Raw genomic sequence first — 24,399 nt, forward strand, 5'->3', positions numbered from 1 at the left:
GGAGCTAGAGAACATTTATACCCACAAATTAGAGCAATCATTAAGATGGATTTTTTTATACTCACATTTCTTCTTAGTAACTAAATATTTCATAATCTCTTTCTAAATTGCCATGTTCTCAATAAAAAGTTAATAGGATACTGACTGAAGATGTTAACTTATCTTTCAATTCTTGTATTAGCCAGCAACACTCCCTGGAGAACCCTCCCTGACCCCTCCCATGGCTGGGTTGGGTCCCCCGCCAATGAACTCTCTTGGTCCCTATACTTACCTTATCACACTGTGAATGAAGCTATATTTAATTACTTGATTACTTTTCTACATCTTCCTCTAGATTAGGGGTCACAAATCCCATATGACTTCAGGAATGAGGCAGGTAACATAAATGACTGAAGGTGTCAGGTAATATCACAACGTTAAATGGGAATTCACACAGAGACTCAATGTTTTTGAGATATAAGAAGTGGTGGATACTGTGGTAAATTAGAGAACTTATGCCCCACATAAAGGGAGCAGTCACTACTAGCTCCAGCTCATCGTCGCCACGTAGGAATGGAAGCCCAGTATTGCCCAAAATTTCAGAGAACCAGTTATTGTGTGAAGTTTCTTGATATTCAAATGTTGGCCATTAATCCAAAATTTTAGTTGTAAATACTGTGCAGGCCAAACCACATACACATTTCCCCTTGTGGCTGGCTTGTAATCTCCAATAGGAATTATGAACATCACCACAGCAGGGACCAGATCAAAATTGCTTATCATCTTATTCTGAGCACTTGGAACAATTCCTGGTGTATATTCATCAAAAAGTACATGTTACATAAATAAATCAATAAAGTTATCATTCTCTGGTGACTAGGAAGGAAAAAAGTACTTCAAAGGAGGAAGAATAATGTTGATATTGGACAAAATATTGTCCTATTTTGGCCATTAGAATTGGAAATTAGGAAATTGTCAGATAAGGGATATTTTAGTGAATTTCTGGGAGTAGAAATTACAAAAATGGGTTGAAAGTAAATGGAGTTAGGAAAATGGAGGCAGTAAAGATTGATTGCTCTTTCAAAAGGCAAAAGACTGGGCAGTATCTTGAGGACTGGCAGGATAACAGGAAGATTTCTACAACAGTTTTTCAATGTTTTTAGAGTCTTGTCCCTTTGGATAAACATATAAATTCACACTCTGTTTAAATGTTTTTCTTTAATTTTGAAATAAATAAAATGTAAGTGAAAGCACATTAAAGAAATTATAATATTCTTCTTCTTCTTCCTTTTTTTTTTTTTTTGGTGAGGAAGATTGTCACTGAGCTAACATCTGTGTCAATCTTCCTCTGTTTTGTATGTGGGATGCCACCACAGCATGGCTTGATGAGTGGTGTGCAGTTCTGCACCCAGGATCCGAAACCACGAACCAGAGCCACGCAAGTGGAGCCATGAACTTAACCAGTATGCCGCCGACTGGCTGCCAATTTGTTTTTTAAACAGTGTGTATTTGCATTCCCCCAAACCCTAGAGATTATGATGAGCCTCTCCCTGCTAAATCATACTACACCATTGAATGAGAGGACAAGTACAGTCAAAGGGCAATTGGAAGCACCCACAGGAAGAAAGTGATAATGGGGAACCAGAAAGTAGAAGAAGGGTCAACCAAGGTGATGAGAAAAAATAGGTCAAAAGCAAATTTGAAGGCATTACCCAGGAAAGAGTACAGGTTATCAATCAAAAAGTGTGTTCCTTCTCTCTTTTCTTTCTTTTTTTTCAAAATTTCAAACAAAGTCAAGTATTTCCACCATACTGAGGACTTTAATAATTGATATCTTTTGTGAAGATAAATTCAGAATTGTTTCAACAAGAGGCATGTAGGTGTGAACCTTCGTGAGCAGTTATTTTTGTACTGATTAATGGATCCTTTCATTGGAGGTGTCTATGATGCATGAAGCAGCTCTAGTCCATTAAATTTTAATGCCTGGAACTAAAGACATTTTATACTGAAGCCCTGCGTAGTCTCTTGTCCTAGAAGAAACCTTAATATTCTTGAAGACTACAAAACTGCTTTTATTACTTTTTTCCTTACAAACACAAGCAGGCTGTACAAATTGCCCTACCGGGTAAATTGGGTTGATGAAGAAAAAACTACTTAGATAAACAATTATTAAAATATTCATGCATAGATCTCTATTTTCACACCCAGAAGTTCATTCTTCTTTTCGAACGAAGTTCAGCTCTGCCTTGGAGTTTGAGAGGACACTTTAGGGAACCTTAGAATATTAGAGGTGGATGGGATATTACAGAAAGCAATTTAGTCCGACTGAGATCTTACAGGTGAAGAAATTGAGGTATTACATGATTAAACATCTTTGGGGACAGACTGAGACATAAAGTGAATATTCTCATAGACTTAGGCCAATCCTGGGGGTGATACATTTACTATAAATATATAAACTTAACATTTGTAAAGATCTTGAGTTTACAAACATTTGCACACAAACTATGCCTTTTGATTCTTGATTGATTGATACAATTATTATCTCTGTTTTGCAACAAAAGAAACAAAAACCCACAGCTCAAGAGGCTAAGAAACATGTCCCAAATGTAGGAAGTGGCCATCAGGATGCAAACAGAGGTTTGCTTTACTATATTAGTCTGTGCTCTATCTAGTTTCATTAAGGTTTATTTCTAGGAAAAAGAATGTAAGGAAGTAAACAAACAGAAATGATGACAGTGATTATATGATAATACTACAAGTTATTAAATTGTTATTTTTTCCTTTATTTTCTACATTTTCTACTACGAGATGTTCTGGTTATCTATTGAGATGTAAGAAACTTTGTCCTCTAATACAACAATCATTTTATTATTCTCATGGCTTCTCAGTTCAGAAATTCAGACAAGATACAGTGAGGATGGCTTGATTCTTCACCATATTTAGGGCCTCAGCTGAGAAGACATGAATGACTGGGGGTAACTCCATCAGCTGGGGAACTGGAATCCTCTGGAGGCTTCACATCTGGTGCCTTGGCTGCGATGACCATAAGGCTGGCCTTAGCTGGGTCATTTCACTGGGGATCCTTTATGTGGTATGTAGCCTCTCCACGTGGCCTGGGCTTCCTTATAGCATGGCTGCCTCAGTTTAGTCAACTTCTTACATGGTAGCTCAGAGCTGTATGAGCAAGTTTTCCAGAAAACAATGAGGAAGCTATGTGGCCTTCTATGACCTAGCATTGGAAGAAGCATAGTTCACTTCTGCTACACTATTTTGGTCACAACCTACCCAGATTCAAGGAGAAGGGACACAGATTTCATATATAAATAGGAAGACTGTAAATGAATGGTTGTCATGTTTTAAAACTTCCAGGGGACATATTTCCATAATCAAAAGGAAGTAAATTTTACACATTAAAAAGTCCCACTTTAATTTTTACTCTGGAATAGAATGGGCAAAAACATATTAATATCGTTAATATATATGTATTTTTTTTTTAGTTTATGTAATTTGGTGGTAGAGAACCTGATCTCTCTGATACTAATGGTTACTTATCTTGGCTTTATCCATAGTAACAATCACGGAGCAAGCAACAGGCAGGATATTAGATGCTGTGTTAGAATTTTATGCATAATACAAAGTTGGAGTTGCTATCATTACCAAAGTTTCCATCCATTTACATAAATCTTTGGAGGTCTATTGTACCCCAAATCTTATTTTTTCAAAGATATGGCTGGACTGATTTTTTATCCAGGCCTCACTCTTCCACACATGGATTTTCTTTTGTTTAAAAATAGTAAATATTGTACACATGACTGCATTACAAAAGCTTATTTACCTCACACTTGAGATTGCTTCTCTGTGTCCTATTGAATAATAATGATGTAAATTTGGCTAACAGTGTGTGCCGGAAAATTTGTCAGTACCTCCAGAAGACTATTCCCTATGGAAGTCCTAAGAGTCTTTCTTTGAAAAAATTTACCCTTAGGGGCCGGCCCCGTGCCCGAGTGGTTAAGTTCCTGCTCTCCATCCACTGAGGTGGCCCAGGCTTCGGATCCTGGGCGCGGACATGGCACTGCTTGTCAGGCCACGGTGAGGCGGTGTCCCACATCCCACAACTAGAAGGACCTGCAACTAAGATACACAACTGTGTACAGGGGGGGTTTGGGGAGACATAGCGGAAAAAAAAAGCGATTGGCAACAGTTGTTAGCCCAGGTGCCAATCCTTAAAAAAAAAAAGGGAAGATTGGCAACAGTTGTTAGCCCAGGTGCCAATCTTTAAAAAAAAAAAAATTTACCCTTAGATACTTGTTGTAAACTGTAGAGTGCGAGCAATAAGTGAGATCAGCTTTATAATATTTAAAACTTGCCTAGTGTTTTTATTTTATGTAAATATTCTTTCCAGGAGGTACATATCATATTGCTGACTTTTAAAATTATTCCATTAGGACACAATATTGCTGTAGAGTAGGGGAGAAACTTTTGGGACTTGTCAGTTAAATACAACACAAGTACACCCACTCAAGTTTTTCCTTGAGATTGGAACCAAGAAAAGATCAGCTAACACACCATGGAAAGTGAAAAGTGAAGCTTGGATTTTGGAGCCGAACAGACCTAAGCCTGTATCTAGTTCCAACGCTTTACAAACTATTTTAGGTTCTACAAGTACTTTAAATTCTTTGAGCCTGACTGTCATCAGCCATAAATAGTGATAGTAATATTTTCCTCATAGGTGAAGCTTGAAAGACATAATCTAGACAAAACATTTGCCATGGTACTTACCCCATGGTAAGCAATTTACAAGCAGCAGCGATTGTTTTATTACATTCTCTGTAGCATGGCTTGGTAAGATAAAAGTTCTATTTTTATAGTATTTAGTTAAAAAGTATTTAGATCAGTCAGAGGTCAACTTGAGAAATCCAACTAAGACATGACAGGATAATCTAGTACTTCTAACTTTAGACTTCACCATTTGCCCATTCTGAAGAAATCATAACATATTTTCTCTTAAATTCCACAAATTTTGGCTAAATAAGAAAATACAAAGTCAGCTGAGGGAAGGATGAATGTGTGTTTACTAGAATCTGCCTGATGGATATATACTTCATATGCTCCATGATTAATGTTTAATTTATTTTAACTTAGCCTAGTACAGTGCTTGTCGTAAGGTAAACAGTTATTAATAAATATTCATCGAATTAAAGAGTATCCATCTTTCTACAGATTTGTATGAGTTCTTCATATATTAAATATACAAACCACTTGTCAGTTTTACATATTGTGAATATTTCTCCAATTTGTCATTTACCTTATAATGTTGTGTTTTTTAAATACTTTCATTTGCTCAAATTTATCATATTTTCCCTCTATTTTTAAAAATGATTTTATGTGTAAAAAGACCTTCTCCACTTCCCTGCCTTTGAATGCCTGCCCATTTGCAGGGAAAAATGCCTTAAGGTGATGTCTTTCCTATTTATCTCAGAGACTACCCATGTCTTTAGCCCTCACCATTCAAAATTAAAGGTTATTGGTGGGGTTAGAGTTAACTCTTATGAATTATTTTTTCTGGAGGAGGCAAAGCTAGTAGACATTTCCTAATTTTCAGTACTGGAAATTTCAGAGTTTTCTTATGTTTTATTCCTTTGATTATTTCAGTAACTAGTGAAGCAGAGGAAGTGAAGTTGTATGGAGGAGGTAAAGGGAAAGGAGAAAGGGGAGCTAGATGATGGAGTCACATCACAGTCTTATCTGGAAGTTTCCAGTGAGGACTATACTGAGCCCCAGACTTCCAGGTCCAATGGTAATCAGCTTATTGAGCAGTATTTTGCCAGGTACCTTGTAAGTGCTTTATATGTATTATCACATCAGTTGTGGATACACAGTTTATGTGTATCACATTAGATGGATACATTTATTGTCCCCCTTTTATTATAACCAAGGAATTAGTGTAAAGGGTTATATAACACCTTGCATTAGCAGAGCTGGGATGTTAACTAGGGAGGCTACTTCTAGTACCCACAATCTTAACCCTGCATTGTAAGCATCTCGAACTTAACATGTGAAAAATGAAACATTTTATTTCTACCTCAAAAACTACTTCCTGCTTCTTCCCTGTCTCAGTTTCATGTCATTCCCCTGCTATCTATTGCACTTGGAAAAAATCCAAACACTCGATACAATGGTCTGCAAGGTCCTACAAGATCAGATGTCTTTGACCTCATCTTTAACATTACTTTTCCCTTCTTTTTTCTTTTTAACCTTGTACTCAACAGTGACCTTCAAACACACTAAGCTTATTTCCATCTCAGGACTTTTTCACTAACTACTCCCTGTGCTTGAATGCCCTTCCTTGAAATTGTGGCTTTGATTTCTCTTTTCTGGTATTTACCATTTATTTCAAAGGTCACCTCCTCAGTGAAGCTTTCCCTGACCACTCAATTTAAAGTAGTTGCTTTATCATTGACTGTTTTATCTCATAGCCATTGGTACTTTATGATACTTTATATAATATGTTCTTATTTATTTAATTTCTCTCTCTCTCCTCTCACATATACTTAGTAGAAATATAAGCTCCATGAAGGCAAGGATTTAACTATCTTACTCACTGCAGTGTCCCTACTGCTCAGAACAATGTTTCACACACCATATACGCTCAATAAATATTTGTTGAGTGTATGAAAGTTTTATTGAAAGGAGAATGATGTGATCAAAAGTGTGTGTAAGAAAATTTATCTGGTAGCAATGTGGAGGATGAACTGCAATGAGAAAAGTCTTAGTCAAGGAGACTAGTTAAGAGGCTGTGTAAAGTGGAGGGTGATGTTAAAAATAAGGAGAAGAAATTTGAAGAGTACTAGTGAGTTAAAACCAGCAGAATTCTGAAACTGAGTTGAAGGAACTCAAGGTCATTTGGAATAAGAAAGTGCCATTAATATGAATAAGGAATGCTAGGAGATGAAAGATCACACTTTGAAAATTATGAATGGTATTTACAAGAGAAAATTTGAATTTTCAATTTGAGATGCCATGTGTAGGCAGGATATATGGGATTTGGACATAGCAGAGAAGTCAGGACCAAAGATGAAGTCATCAGATTGTGTAGGAATTATCAAAGGTGGCATTTAGAATGAGAAAATGGTTTGTGGCTAAACTCCTAAACCACTCACTTTTTGTAGACGGACAGAAACAAAGAAGAGGCAAAGAGAAGGAAACAAGAAATATATGGTTTTAGGAAAGCAAAAGGGATGGGATTTCGAGAAGAAAGAGATGTTCTGACTATAGAGAGGAGGAAGATGATCGACATTGGATTTGGTAAACAGAAGGTTACCTTCTGAAACTAAGGAGGTGACTTCAGGACAGTGGTGAGGTCCTTATGTCTTAGGTGGAAGAAACAGGCATGGTGTCTTCTCTTAATATTACAAGACAAGGAAGAAGGGAGAATAAATTTGCCTTTGTGAGAAGGGATAGTATGAGAAAAAGCAAGGTTCAATGTGTAAGGAGTATGGTGAGCTCAGGATTTGTGCAAGATTTGGGTGTACATAGCTAGAGATTACTAAGAAACGAAATCCGAGCTTTCAGTAGTGTTGATAACTTTCCAGAATCTTGGAAAATGAAGGCAAAGAGGGGGATAAAATTAGCTTAGATTCGGTGGAAAAAATGGTGGCTTTTTTTTAGAATAGAAAATAGTCCGTAGACTGAGCAAGGAGGAGCCAATGGAACAGAAAAAGAAGACAAAAATCTTTATTTAACTTTCTTGGTAAACCAAGCATATAGAGTGGAAGAATTGGAAACTATAACCTTAATTTTTCTATTTGAAGTTCTTTATCAAAGTTTTTTTCGCTTTTTTATAACTTCTCCTAGGCCTTCATTTATGTGTGGCAGCATTAAGAAACCGAACCTTGTTTTTTAATGGGAGGGTTTTCTTAACCTACAGCGTTTGAAGTTATATGTACATGCATGGGAATATTTTCCTAACCAACGGTATTTGAAATTATATGTAAAAGCATAAATCCAACAGCCTATCCTGTGAAGATTTGACTTTCTTGCCACGGGATGTGTTTGAGATGTTCATGGGCCAAGTATTATAGAAGTTGAGGTTTGAATTCTTCCTTTGGGGGAGAGGATTCAACATAAAGCCTTTCTTTGCACTCTCTTCCAAGTATGGGGTTTTATGACTATGTGACCCTCCCATCACTCCTTTGAGTGTTCTGACTTATAAAATGAGGTTTATAAGAGTAATCTTTCATACGATTGTTTAAAGAAATGTTTAGTTTTTAATTTGCTTTTTTATAGACAACTATTTTTGAAGTCCTACCATGTGCTAGGTTTAAACAAATGAATGCACATAAAGGTTAATTACGTAATAAAAATTCAATGCATGTTAATTGCTATTAATATTATTAAAAAGTTCCACATCTCTCTAAAGACAGAAATACAATGCAAATTATAGTGTGAAGAAAGTAAGGATCACTTTGGTCATTGCATAAATTATTCTAACTTAAAGGCTTAAATGATGCTTCAAACATTTCCACTGTTAAATGAGTCAAGTTAAGAAAGACACTGCTGATTAAATATGTATAGGACCCATGGCATGTATGTATTAGAGAAGAAGCAATTACCGAAGTATCGAGAAATGGTCCACTGCAGTCAGTTCTATAGTGCAATTGCAAAGGAAAGCACACTTAGTGGAGTGACCTCCATGTAAGTTTGAGTTGAGTTTCCAAGAGCCTCACCGTAGGTAAATGTCCTTTCTGTCTTTCATGGTCAAGTGGTGGAGGATTTATTGTAACTGAACAGCCCTGTCATTTGTTCCTACATTTCAACCATCTGAGAGCTGCTCGCTGCTATCCTATGTGCTCTTATGCCAGAAATCACATTTAAGTTTTCTGTGAGCGCCTAAACTGGCTGACAGTCAGGGAATCAATAAATCCTGTTGCACAGTGTTCAAACCTGCTATTAGCAGAAAAGTAACACTAAAGATGTGTTTCCTTACAGGATAGTGCAGAATTGATTACTTCCCTGCTTCACAGTGGAGCTGATATACAGCAGGTTGGGTATGGCGGCCTCACTGCCCTTCATGTTGCTGCAATAGCTGGTCACCTGGAGGTAAGTCACACCTTGGTTACCTGTAGAAACAAACCTGCCTCTTTGGATTCCTGTTCTCAACTGTTTTCAAATACTGGCTTTTGAGATTCAAGGAGCTAGTTTATTTTTTAGCTACCAAACACACGCATTTATTTTAAAGATCAAATTAAGCTAAATAAATTATTTTGGTGGTCAGTTCAGTCTATTTTGCTAAAGCGTAATCAAATGTCAATGAATATAAGGATGACTGGATATACAGAGACTCTATGGCAGTGATTAAGAGCATAGGTTTTGGAGTCAGGCAGCTCACTTTCCACCACTTACTGTGTTTACCTCAACAAGTTACTGTACCTCATGACATCTCTGTTTTCTTCATTTATAAAGTAGAAATAGTAACAGGCCTATTGTAATGATTAAATTAGATAATCCATATAAAGCATTTTTCAGATTGCTTCATACAGAGTACTCAATGAAAGATCATTCATTTGTTCATTCACTCATTCATTATTTGATTTGTTAAGTATCTATTATGCATCAGATATTGTTCTATTTGCTGAGGTGACAGTAGCAAGAAAGACAGGCAATATCTCTGTTTTCTTGGAGTTTAGTTGTAGAGAGCAAGATAGACAATAAATACAAATATTATATAAGGTCAGTTAGTAGTGAGTACTAGAAAAGTAATAAAATGAGGTAAAACGAAAACAGAGTGGAGAAGTAGGCACCATTTTAAATAAACTATATAGTGAAGCTATATGTAATATAAATAATAGCACATGCTAAGGCCTTGAGGCAGAAAAGAGCTAGGTGTGTCTGAGGAGCATGAGTGAGCCAAAGTTATTAGTTTGGCATGAGCTGGAGGTAGAGCAATGGAGATGAGGTCAGATGGATGGTTACAATAGATTACAGTGTTTTAAAGACTATGGGAAGGACTTTGGATCTTGTTCTAAATTTAATTGTTGAAATATTAGTTTCATTTATGCAGAGCACTTTTGTTTGCATTATTTATTTAAGTTATTTTATGAATCCTCATGAAATAGTTTTTATTATCACTGCCATTTGATAGATGTAAAACCAAGGCTTTTGTACAGTAGTTGCCCTACAAATTACAAAGCCATTGAGAAAAAGAGCCATGTCTGGAATCCTGGTCATTTCACTAAAAATCCCATGATTTTCACACTCTATCAGTTGTGATAACCACATGTAAGCTCAGAAACGCAATAAATGAGAAGTCTTATAACTTCACTGTTAAATAGTTATCTATTTCTCTCTTTTATTCATGTTGCAAGTTAAATTGTACATTTTTCACTAACACACACACACACAAAAACACACCCCAACTGTGAACAAATAGAGCTGCATATAAAATCATAAATAAAACCTATAAAATAGGTGTGATCCATCTCTCTTTAGCAGTGTCACTTCTAAGGGCTCTTACATTCAATGAATATTAACATACCTCATTGTAAGCAAAATAGTTTCCTTCATGTTGACATTTTCACCTATTACCATATTATCTTATTTCTCAGGAAATAAATCTTTGTGGTGATATTCATTGTAAATATAGTGAATTTATGTTACTTATGGGGAGAGGGGGAATGCCATTAGAATCAGTTATATATAAATGTTTTCCAAAAAAGAAACCAAGGCTAGTGATAAAATAAATGGAAGGTAAACATAAAGAAGTCTGCGTGGAAGAATTGATGAGATAGATATTAAGTTTGAGTGAAGCACATACAACCTCTTAATGCCAGGAAAATGACAGAATAGGTTTTGCAAAACAACATCCTTTCTGTCTAGTGTTGAGAAGATTATGCCGTGAGTGACAGAATTATAACAGGGTCAAAAGCAAGGTGGTTAAGAGCTTGGTCTCTTCATCTCCTATTCACATAGCTGTTTTCTTGCTTTGTAAGTCATAGCATGGAAGAAAATATTGTATCGATTCTACCAACCTTAGGGCAAACTTTACCAAAATAATTCCAAATAGATCTGTACTCTTGTCCTGCAATTCTTCATGGATTCTCTAACTTCCTTCATTAGCTATTGTATAACATTTAATAACTTATATAGTCAATCACTGATGATGCAGAAAGCAGGTATATTCGCATTAGGCTTTATTCTCTTATCTAATGGACTAATTAAGTTACACGTCAGATAATAAAGGAAAATGATATCCAGAAAACCTAAAACTGCCATATTTGAAATGCAGAAATTTTTTCTTTGAATTATTTCTTTCAAAGCTATTAATTGCAATAAATACCCACTTTGAATATATTTTCTTTTCCCCCACACTTTTCATTCATTTAACACATACTATTGAATCTCTACTTTTGCCATAGTGTATTGATAGAATATGGGAATGATACAAGAAAATATGACATAGTTTTTCCACCTAAAAACTTTATAGTGTAGCTAGACACAAAAAAATGAATACATCAGCAAAATTATGTAAGCAATCAAAATAGTCATAAGTACAGAAAAGAGTCAAATATCAGAGTGGGGTTTGATAATTAGAAATACGATAATTGTATAGCTAGAAATAGCAAAGAACACAAAATTAGAAGGGTTAAGAGTTCGCTGGGAATAGAGAGCAATGTGGACTAGGGGAGTTAGGGAAGAAATTATGAGAGTGGGGTTTGAAATTCAGCTGAAATTTGAAGAGTGGTGAGAACTGGAGAGAGAAAGAAGAGGAATCATGTTCACAAATAGGAAGGAAGAATGAGCTGAGCACCTTTAGGGGAGGATGAATAGAATGATAGCATGAAACAGATTGTGAAGAGTCCCTGTAGGAATGGACCGTGCTAAGGAAACTGAGAATAGAAGCCCAAGGAGTTTAATTCACTTCAATAAGCAATTGTTGTAGTTTACAATGTACAACACACAAGACTTGATGTTGTGGTAGTTAAAGAGATTAATAGAACACAGAAATTTCTGCTCCTTAAAGACACTTACAGTCAACTGGATTTTGTTCCAGTAAGAAATGGGGAGTCATTGAGACTTTTTGAGCAAGAGAATAATTGGAGATTTGATAATGTGTGAAAGAGGATTTATTTGACTGCAGTATTTAGTATGGATCCCAGAGTGATGATATGATGATTAAACGGACAGAGATAAAGGATTGAGTAAAGGATTCAATTTGGAGTAAAAATCAGTTAGCTCTAGACATGTTGATTTGCTGATGACATTTAAATTTTCAAGTGGAAATACTCGTTAATTTAGAAATATACAATTCACATTTTATGGAGAAATTGGGTCTTAATGTAAGTTTTTGGAAATTATATGTGTAGAGCTGATATTCGATACCTTCACAATTTCTGAAAGTTGCAAATTGGGTCTAATAGATGGTCAATGACTGAGCCTAAGGGAATATCCACAGAGACTTGAGGAATTACTGAAGAGCCATTGAGGAGACAAAGAAGGATTGCTCAGAGTGGTATGAGGAAAGCAAGGATGCTATAGTATCACAATAATTAGGGGTATAGAGAGTTTCAATAGATAAAGGATCCTAGGTATCAAATGGGGCAGAAATGTTGAGTACCACAGGATAAAATATCCATACAGTATTTACTTACTATACCAAAACTTTAGATGCTTATTCCACTCCTATTTTGTACTCTTGGTCAGCAGGGATGGTGGCAATGGATCAGCAGGAATTCTTTTTCATTAGTAGTCACTTTCTTTTATTGCCCTCCTTTCTCTATGAAACAATAACTGATGCCAAGTCTGATAGGCCTCTGTCTACACATATCAAGCTCAGACCCTCCATTAGTGTCTCAAGTGTGTTTGTCCTCCCATAATTGTGAATTCTATTAAACAAGTTTACAATAAAATTTACATTGACTAGGCAGCTGTCTCCTTCAATAATAGAAGAGAACCTGTGCTGCAGATTCCTATATATGCTGACTGCAATTTGAGACTCAGATTGAGATTTAGTGTGCTTTGAAAAGCAGGCAAATATTGGTTGTCTTGAGTCGCACTACTCTATGACCGATTTATCCATCTATCAATACATGTGCATATGCTGCCTTATACAAGGCCTAGGATCCTGTCAGCAATCAATGAACATGCATTAAACGCTCTTTTCCCCTTTGAGTCCAGGGGCACATGAGTCATATGCTCTCTCAGCATGGAAAATGAAAAATATTAGCTAACAATTGGTGGTGCTTTATCATTCACATACATTTGTCATTTGGTTCTCCTGTGAAATAGCTACCATTAGACTCAGTTTGAGGAAACTGAAGATTAGAGAAGCTAGATGACTTCCACAGGGCCATTCGGACAACAAATAAATGAGATGAATAAGACCCAAGGCTAGTTATCTGACTTCAAATCCGTACTCTTGTAAATAAAAGAACAATTACTCCTTTTTGACTCGTGTGCATTGCTAAAACAGGGCTTACACCCGTAAGACACAAAAAAAGTATTCAGAAAACAAAACATAAACTGAATATGTTACTATCTAAAGCTCAGACATTGCTACATATACAGTTAAAACAACATTAATTGGCTCAAGAACAATTTTACATGGCACTTAGTATATGAGCTCCAGAACCCATGGAGATATAATGCGTGTATGTGAGCACACAATACACACATACACACCACACACATGCACACACACACACGCCAAGTGTAAAACACTTTGTACTTGGTCAAATAACTCTTTACAAAGCTGTTACATTTTGGTGTTTCATGCAGTTGTTTCTGCACTTATCAGGAGACAAATCGATTGTCTATAGCTGTAGAAAACTGTTTGAATATCAAACAGAAAAGTGTGTCTGAGGTGGTGTAATATATAATGCACAGGAGTTAAGGAATGTTTTATTTTTCACAGAAAGGCGTAGTTTCATGTACGCTTTGTGCAGGTGAGAGTATTATTTTCATAGTTGAGTTTATTCTATCCCACCTTAACCCATTTTCAGATTGCAGACAGTTATCCAAGCCCTGTTTCAGAAATGCTTCCCAGTTATTTTGAAATTTATTTCTGATTTCAAGGAAATGCAATTGATGTTGTTCCAGTTCATTCGTAACTAAATCATCTGAATGTTTTGGGAGAGAGTTTTGTTTACCAAGAAGCTTCTGACTCTAATTTATTTCTTTTAAAATGGCTTTGGTTTTCTCCCCAAAGGCGCCAACAAGCAAATGCTTGGAATTATAAAATGTAATTTCTCTCTTTCGCTCTTTTTTTTAAAGACATAATGTACTCATGAATTTTATAACTAAAAGATCTGCCTCCAATCTCATAAATAGGTAGTAGTCTCTTAAGAACTTCATTTAGAATCAGAACAAATAGTAAAAAATAATAATAATTAACAACTTTAAAGTGATAAAGTTGTGCAAATCATATCACTTGTCTTAATCCTCATTTGATATTTTATCCTCATTTTCCAAATGAGAAAACTGAGGCACAGAGAAGTTAAGTAACTTGTCCAAGGTGACAGAGCTAATAACTGGTAGAGCAGATGTTCACATGCTGTCTAGCGTGCGAGCCAGCTCTCACTCAGCATGCTGCACTGCCCTTCTCCTAACCTAGGCAACAACCTCTCAGCCCACCTGACCAGAATGTAAGCTCTGGAAACAGTAGGTAGAAGCTTAGAATAATAAGTGTCAAGAAAATGTGCTCTATACTCAGGTCTGAATCATCTCAAAGACCGAACCAATCAAGATAATCTGGCCTCTTTAAATGGACCTCATTATTATAAGCTCTATTATTTATTTCTGATATTTCTGCGTTACATTTTAAGCAGCTCTGTTGAGATAAAATTCACATGCCACATAATTTACCCATTTAAAATGTACAATTCAATGGCTTTTAGCATATTCACACAGTTCTGTAATCATCACCATAATCTAATTTTAGAACACTTTTGTCACCCCAAAAAGAAACCCAGTATCCAATAGCCATCAGTCCCATCTACCCTCCACTACCCAGACCTAGCCAACCACTAATCTACCACGTGCCTCTATAAATTTGGCTATTCTGGACATTTCATTTAAGTGGAATCATATAATATGTGATCTTTTCTGATTGGCTTCTTTTACTCAGCATTATGTTTTCAAGGTTCACCCATTTCAACAGGGTTGGTTTCTATCAGAATCATGTTATAATGATATATAACTTTATTTAGCAAAACAGCAAAATGTATTTATTTGAACCAATAGTGTAACTGTAGTTCTTTTCACTTATTCCTCTGTTTTCATTAAAAATTCACGCTGGAAGAAAACTTTCAACTAAAACTTCAGATCCTCAAACTGTATTATGTAGTCACAAGCATGTGCTCAAATTGTCAGTCTAGGAACATCCCCATTACAGAAAGTGGCCAAATAGGGCCTGTTTCTGAATGGGCATACCACCTCTTACATGGGGACTAGACAAGGCCTCTGCTCAAGATGATCAATCCCCCTGCCTACCATAGGCTCACTCTTTAGATTTTGAAGCATTTACAAATTTTAAGATACCACTGTAAAAATGCCAAATTTCCTCATGCTTGGGGTTAGCTCTTATAGTTAAAATCTTAGTAATCAGTTCATACTCTAAAACCTTGCTAATCAAAATATGGTCCACTGACCAGCAATGTGGGATCATCAAGGACCTAGTTAGAAAACAGAATCTCAAGTCCTACTTCAGATCTACCTAAAATCAGCATTTTATCAAGATTCCCAGGTGATTTATGTACATATTAAATTTAAGAAGCACTGCCCTAAACAGTGTTAGGAGACATTAGATTTGAAAGAGTTATCTGAGAGAAAGATAACTTGAAACAATGAATGAATGATTAGAAAGAGGGACTCTTCATTTGCTTTATAATTTTGCTTTTGACTGACTGATTTGAATGTCTTAGTACTCTTAAAGCAACATTCAGGGCTTATTCCAGAACCCAAGATCATAATCACTCACTATACATAAAAGATGCCTAGTACATGGTAGGCATTCCATGCATGTTACCTCTCTTTTCCTTCTTTAGATACAAAATCTTATAGGAACAATATTTAATAAAAGAAGGAAGTTTAAAATGTAGTGGAGATACACACAATATGTAAAGTGTAAATAACCCAGTTAAAAAAGGGCTAAGGATTTGAAATGATATTTCTCTAAAGAAGATATACAAATGGTCAATAGTTGCATGAAAAGATATCCGTCATTAGTCATTAGGGAAAAGCAAATCAAAACTACAGTGAGATACCACTTTACATCTAGTAGGGTGAATGTAATAAAAAAGACAATAACAAGGGTTGATGAGGATTTGGAGATATTGGAACACTCATACATTTCTGGTGGGAATACAAAATGGTACAGCTGCTGTGGAAAACAGCTTGGCATTTCCTCAAGAAGTGAAACATAGAGCTACTATAGGACCCAGTAATTCTACTCCTAGGTATATACGCAAGACACATAAAAACTTGTACATGAATGTTCGTAGCATTTTAATTCATAATAACCAAAAAGTGGAAACAAATGTGCATCAACTGATGAGTGAATAAATAAAATTTGGTATATCCATGCTGTGGAATATTAGTCAGCAATAAAAAGGAATGACGTACTGTTACATGGTAGAACATGGGTGAACCCTGAAAATGCCATTGACCTGCGAATGCCATTGACCTGTGAATGACCTGGGAGGAGGGGTGCAAGGGAATTATCTTTCTTCGAACATCCGTGATTATTCATGCTTTTATATGTAGCTGGGCAAGAGGGTATGTGAATTTTGATAGTTATTGACAAAAAGTCTTCCAAAAAAGGCTTTTACAGTATGAATACATACTTCAGTTTGCTTAAATTATTAGTCTCTGTTATCTTTGCCAGTTTAAAAAAATAATGAAATCTTCTTAAATGTAAGGCAGGCTAAGTCTTTTTTTAATTTGATATGTTATTTATATTTTATATTCCTTATCCAACAGAGTGTCTTTTTCTTAATTGTAAAAGATCTTTGTATATTGAGGAATTACGCTTTGTCATAATTATTGCAGCTTATTTTATTAGTTTCCTCTTTTTTGAGTATTTTTTATAAGTGCTTTTAAATTTGCGTGGCCAGATTTGTCAGTTTTTTGCTTTGTGGCCTCTGCTTAGAAACACTTGTTCCTTTCAAGATTGTGCAAAAAGAAATCACAAATGTTTACTTCAAGTACTTTTAACTTTTTTTCCCTCCTGTTTATAGATTGTATCTGGAATGTCCTTTCTCCCCAAATAGTATTTATCGAATACTCTGTTATTTTCTCCTCTGTCTTCTACTTAGGTCGATCTGTGTATTCCTGTGCTAATACCAAACACAACTGTTTTGTTTAGTATGGATTCAGGTTATGTTTTAATACCTAAAAGTGCGAGTACTCTCCTCTGGCACTTCTTTGTTTCAGAACTTTCCTGACTATTCTTCCATTTTTATTTTTCTATGTGAACTTAATCCATGGAAAGGCACTATAGTACAGTGGCAAAAAGCATGGACTCTAAGGCCAGACTCTCTGCATTTAAGTCCCAGAAAGTATCTCTCACTTCCAGCTATATGCCGTTGGGAAAGTAACTCATCTGCTCTGGGTGTCAGTTGTCTAACTTTAGAAAGTGGGTTATGTTATTACCCACCTTATTGGTTGTGTACATGCGTGTATTAAATAACTTAATATATGTTAACTTTAGACACTGCCTAGAAGACAAGTGCTAAGAAAGTTAGCGATCATTTTTTTTTGTTTGTTCTATTTTGTTTCTGATTTTATTGTTATTTGCTTTTTCTAGAAAAAAAGTGGGTGTACTGACTAAAATAAATCCTAGTTTATAAATTAATTTTTGAAAAATTAATATAGCCAATATATTGGGCTGTTCCACTCAAGAACAATATATTTCTCTCCATTTATTTCAGTTTATTTTTGTCTTTCAGCGGAATATGCTCCTCATAGGTTTGTTAAAATTTATTCCTAGATATTTTATCTTTTTGTTGCTAACGCGAATGATGTTATGTTTTCTAACTTGTTATAGTTTATATATAAGAAACATTGATTATTGATTTTTAATTTTGTAACCATTGAACTTACTGATTTATCTTATCGTTTCGAATAGATTTCTTTGGTGAGTCTCTTGGATATTCCTGGTTTACAACTAAATTTGCTAGATGTGGTAATAATTTTGCTTCCTTTCAAATATTTAAACATTTTTGTTTTCTCTGTCTTAATTGTATTGGCTGATGCTTCCAGACAATCATCATTCTTCAGTCGAGTCATCTTGCGCTCCTGGAATGACACAGTTAGTTCTGGCACTTTATCCTCTTAGCTTGCTACTGGACGTGTTTTGCTAATTTTCATAAGTAAATTTGATCTATTGTTTCCTTTTTTGCATTATTAAGTTAGTTTGCTAGAGTTTCCGTAAAAAAATACCGCAGGCTGGGTGGTTTAAACAACACAAATTTATTTTCTCACAGACTGGAACCTGAAAGTCCTCGATCAAGGTGTAGGCGGGTTTGGTTTCTTCTGAAGCTTCTCCCCTTGGCTTGCAGATGGCTGCCTTCTTGCTGTGTGTTCACAAGGTTGTGTCTCTGTGCATGCACGTATCTGGCATCTCTGTCTCTCTCTGTTCTAATCTTTTCTTCTTAGAAGGAGGCCAGTCATATTGACTTAGAAACCACCCTAACTTAATTAGCTCTTTAAAGGCCCTGTCTCCAAATACAGTCGCATTCGGAGCTACTAGGTTTAGGGCTTCAACATATGAATTTGGTAGGTGACGGAGCACAATTCAGCCCATAACAATTATCTTTGCCAGGTTTTGGAATAAATGCTGCACTGGATTTGTAAAAAGAGTTTAGAGACTTCTCCCTCTCTCTCTCTCACTCAGTCTCTCTGAGATTCTGGTGTGTAACCCTACGTCATTTCACAGTGTACAGCACTGTTACCCTATCTCTGATGGCTCCCAAAATTTTTCAGAAGGTGAAACAAATTCTATGAGAAAATCATGAGCTACCACAATTCAGGTACAGATAGCATAGCAAGGGCCAAATGTACCAGTCAATGCACATCATGATAAATTACTGTTTAAATATCGTTCTAGTGAATGCCATTAATGATTGATAGGTATTCTAATCACCATTCATTGGTATTAACTTGAAACTTGGCCTAAATCGTCATTTGCAGTTCCATGATGCCAAAGTTTGATATACCTTCGTGTCACATGGTCAAGTCTGAAACTAAACCTTTATTGTACACATAGCCTTAAAAAACTGAGACCTGATTTAGGAACACTACATCATCTGTGGCATTCCAAAGTGGTTTTCTCAGAAGTGAAAACCAGAAACTCTATGTCTCAACTACTGAATGTGCCCTGTGTTACAGAATACTTTTTGCTAAAGGCAAGAAGTCAGTCTCCTACTGTCTAGGCTTTTGGTCTGAAGATTGAGCCAAGATCATAGATCATGTATCATAATCAGTAATTTTACGATCTCAGAAGCAATGCCTTAAGCATGTATCAATTGTAAGAGTGATGTAAGAAGACACTAGCTTTCGTGTCACTTTTTGGGGTGAGGTAAAAAGCTTAAGCAGGAAAAGTTTTATAGGCAAATAAAAATGTAAATGAAATGTTCATCAGCTTGCTACCCTGGAAAATGATGAAAGAAACATTACCTGAGAAATTAGATTCAAAGATTATTGCTAATCAAATCAATCTGAATGAGAAATCCTTTTGAAACTATTCAGTGTTTTGTTTGAATTTGCCTCTTTATGCCAGCCCTTCTATGCACTGAATCTGACTCCAACATCCCAGGCCCTCTATTTGTTTAAAAAAAGATATCAATAGATAGATATACAGATAGTTATAGATAGACATATCATTTATATATAAATTATGTTATGCAATGTATCAGCTAGGCAGAAATAGTTTCTGTGTTAGATATTTGTGACAGCTGCTAAAAAACAGCTATATATTTTGGTGCATCTGCACTTAACCTTCTTTTCCCATGCATACTCCCCACCGGGAATTTGAAGGCTGGGTTATGAATCAAGGTTTCTATAGCTGTTCATGTCACATCCCCAGAGTTTCAGAGCCTCCCAGCTCCCTGTGTCTCAGGAGGGTGCGACGTTATTACTCTTCTTCCCTTCAATTAGGAATATATTGGAAAACCAATATTTTCTACTCAACCATCAACTATAGAGTATTAAAGTAGACAGTGAGTGATACCTGCTTTCTCTCAGGGATGATTCATTCTGGATGGTAGTTAGGGAGTAGAGCCCTTTAGGTGTCTTAATCTTCTCCTCTGAACATTGTGTGAGTTATTCTCCTTGTTGCCTCCCTGAGGTGGATCTCCAAAGAGCCTTTAGAAACTTGCTGAGTTTGGGGTAGTGGGAATGAGAGGCTAGAGCCCTCATGTCTGGCTCTTCGCAGCTGCCCTCTCTCACAGCACCTTTCTCCTGAGGTGTCCCTCAAAGGCACTCAGCACCTCTGCCTCTTATCACTTGTTCTTGCACAACTGAATGGCAGGCCAATATAGCTATAATAAAGCATAACAGAGCCGTCTAGAGTTACTCTGAGAAGCAATTCAAACATAACCCCTTGAAGCATCTTTAACCTTGCTGCCCTTTTACTTTTTTCTGTGCCCCAAAGTAAGCTACTAACTAACTCTCTTAGCTCTGGGCTGAGCTGTCTCATAATTACTGCACATGTCCGCCCCTGGGCAGGTCCTGCCAGGAGTTGAAGAATCATTTTCATAAGTCCCTCCTGAAAAGGTACACATTGAGCTATCCAGGAGACTTTGGGAAAATTCCAAGTTAAATAAGACAAAGGGCAGTGAATGCAAATCTTTTGTCTAGAACTATCAAAGATATTCCTAGTAGACGTCGATATGTTACTACAATCTTCTCTACAGTCATTCTGTCATTAGCCTCCTGGACTTCCTGCAATAATACTCCTACTTATAAGGCCTGTCTCTCAATCTTTTACAGTCTGCTTCATCCTGAACACTCCTGAAAATTTACCAGGTTCTGTAAAGCATGACTTTAGTAAAGTCACTCCTCTGACCAAGAACCTTACTGACTCCAAGATACACCCAGTAAGGGATTAAGTGGTAGTGATCCAGCTCTCCTACTTTTTCAGCCATGGGTCCTCATGCTCTTCATTTTGAACCCAGACTCTAGATTAAATTAACCTTTTCTCATGTATATGCCCTGTGCTTTTTATCACACCATAGTCTCTTTATAATTTGCCTCTTCCACCCATCCTCAAAGTTCACCCGAAATGCCAACCTTCATGAAACCACTGGGTCTCCCTAGCTTGAGGTGTTTCCGTGCTCTCAACAACCATAGCACTATATCTATACTTTTCTCCTAGTATTTAACACATCCTGATTTATAAATATGGTTTTATTTGATTTCTTATATATTTTTTCTTGAGCATAGGCACTGCATGCTAAAATCTTTATAGCCTTCACAAGTTCCAGAATTGTGCTTTTGCATATAGTAGGTTTTTAACAAATGCTTGTTAGATGACTAAATTAATGATTATTCAATGTTGTTTTAGAAATTATACAGAATGAGGAAAATTATTTCTCCTCTCAATAAATGCAGGGGCGATTATAATGACACCTTTCATGAGAAAAGTAGCTTACAAAATTACAAGCAGTTTTCAAAATAGCTTCATACAAATTACTCATAAAATCTATAAAATGAAGTAAGTATACAGCCTATACAAACAAAAATAATGATAAAGTTTTGTCTTTAAAAACTTTTCCCTGCCCATTCAATATATCTTTTGAGCTATTTAAAATATAAAGGAGGAATTTGGACTTAATCTAATGATGAAGTTTGACCCAAAGAGAAGAGAGTAACAGAGTTTAGATTTATTCTACTCCACAAAAATGAATTCCAACATACCCATAAGGGAGCATCGTTATTCTTTCAGATCTGCATGTCTATCTCTGTGACTTGCTGAACTTTCCTAATCTCCATTCTAATCAATAATGTCTCCAATCTAACGTGAGAATTGTGCTCTCTGGCATAAAATCAGTTACCGACTCACAGTCCTATACTATCACACAGCCTCAGCATTGATAGCTTGTGATCCATTTATGAACTGTCAGGATAAATAAAGATCTTTGGATTATTTATATCTGCCATTTTTTCCAAATAACCTCATACTTAGAGAATTATTATATGTCTAGTCCCTCTCCAACTTGATTTTATATCTTTTAGCCTAATTGCTTGCTAAACTGAATACACGACTTTGACACTGATGATGCTAAGAAGGATTGAAATGTGTTCCAATAAAGGACAGTCACTTGGTTTAGATTGTGGCACTCCCGTGAGCAAGTGTGATAACATAAATCCTTAAAAATCCAGTCAACAAGCTCTGGAATTATAGTATTTTATAGTAAAGTCCTCTGGGTTTTTAGCTTGATGTGTTATTGTTTCTATTAGATAGTTGCTTCTAACTTTTCTGGGTATTCCTCAGGAAAGTAAAAATCTCCTGTGAATCAGGCAAACTAAGTAATTTCCAGCTACACAAGCACTCTTTGAGCACCTCCACGTATGAGGTAATATGCTAGGTCTAGGGTTACAGGGGTGTATGGGGTGCATCCTTGGCTTAAGATATTTTGCCATTCTACATTTCTTTCTTTTTGCAAGAGATCAAGTCTGAGCCCTCTCTGGGGATTCTGGAATTGTTGAAATTGTCTGTAATTTAGGTAACTAAGCCTTCTAAATCTCTCTGAGCTTACATAACATTTGTAACTGAACAAAACTCAGTACCAATATGTGAATAACAAATTTACCTTTGAAGTGCTGCTGTCAAAGTTATGATGAAAACTTCTGCACTTTAGGTCTCAAAATTTTGCATACATCATGATCCAGCAAATCCACTTCTAGAAGTTTTTTTTGTGGAAATAATAAGAGATTAAATTGCAAGGGTGCTCATGCAAAATAAATAAGTAAAACAAACTAAATGCCCAGCAATAAATATTGATTAAATCTAAATGGTAGATGGATACAGTGTAATACAGTATGCAGTCATTAAACATGACATTTTACAAGACTACACATTGACATGGAAAGAGACTCACAAGTACTCGTGAAACATACAGTGTTATTTAAGCTTAATTATTACATTTAAGGTTTTTTTTTCATTTTAGTTTATCTTATTACTAGAGTGGATACATTCCCTTAAAAATACAACTTTACAGAAATGGGATCACAGTTAATGGCTATACACCTCTCGCCACTCATTGCGACCCAAAGGTAATTGCTATTGACAGTTTGATGGATATTCTTCCAGATTTTTCTGTATATATTTTTTTCAAAAATGGAATCACACTAAATGCTTCTCAAACATCTTTTTCTTATTGAAAAAAGTACTTTGGACAGCATTCCAGCTGTAAAACACATTCCTTTATTCTTTTTTTAAACTATTTTTATTGAGAAAATATCATGCATACAAAAGGACGTGTATAAACATGTAACATATAAGAGCTTCCTCCAAAGAACTTTGTCTGACCTTCTGCCCTCATATCCATCTCTTTCCCCTAGAGTAAGACTTCTCTCTCTCTTGACTTATAATAGCTATTCTGTTTTCCTAGATATTATGTATGTGTGTGTGTGTGTGTGTGCGTGTATAACATCATGAATTATATTGTTTTTAACTTTTTTATGTCTCTGAACATTATGTAAATGAATCACACATGTACCTTTTTTGTGACTTGTTTATTTTGTTCAACGTTAAATGTGTAAAATCCGTGTTAATTTGTGTAGCTGTGGTTCATTTATTTTCCCACAATTTATTTATCCAATTTACTTTTGATGGACATTTGAGTTGCTATAAATATTTTTCTATTATAGACAATGTTGTATAATAATTTTTGTATGTATTTTCTGGAGTATTATCACAAGATCTTCTCTAGGACATAAATCTAAGATTAAAATTGTGAGGTTACAGAGTATGTGAATGTTCAAGGGATTGAACTACTTGACAATCCCACCGAGTCTATGATCGAAGGTACGATCATCTTACTTCATACCTCACCAACATTTGTGTAGTACACTTGTTTCCCTCCTAGCCCAAGTTGGTAGGTATAAAATAGCATTACATTTTGGTTTTAATTTGCAGCTATCTAATTACTTATGAGATTAAACATTTCTCATATGTATGTGACTGTTAGAATTTCCTCTTTTTGTGAAGCACCTTTGTATATTTTTCTATTGAATTGTTGGTCTATTTTAATTGTTTTCAATGTACTATGAAAGATAATAATGATAACAATTATAGACTTATACAAGGCTTATTATATGCCAGGAAATGTTCTAAGCACATTACACAAATTATCTTGTTTTTATCTTGGGATAGACATCATTATTAATCTTGTTTTACAAATTAGAAAACTGAGATAC

The 24,399-nt window shown here is 35.7% G+C and overlaps 1 protein-coding gene across 4 annotated transcripts in view; it reads left to right on the forward strand.

The window, feature by feature from the left end:
• The window catches only part of TNNI3K (TNNI3 interacting kinase), a 298,830-nt gene that overhangs the window by 51,512 nt on the left and 222,919 nt on the right, over positions 1–24,399 (forward strand). For all 4 annotated transcript variants that reach the window (XM_046645714.1, XM_046645713.1, XM_046645712.1 and 1 more), the window contains one exon: positions 8,971–9,081. In XM_046645714.1, coding sequence (XP_046501670.1) covers positions 8,971–9,081 — 111 coding nt within the window. The remainder of the gene's footprint in view (positions 1–8,970; positions 9,082–24,399) is intronic.

The sequence above is a fragment of the Equus quagga genome, chromosome 18 (genome assembly GCF_021613505.1).
Source record: "Equus quagga isolate Etosha38 chromosome 18, UCLA_HA_Equagga_1.0, whole genome shotgun sequence".
NCBI lineage: Eukaryota > Metazoa > Chordata > Mammalia > Perissodactyla > Equidae > Equus > Equus quagga.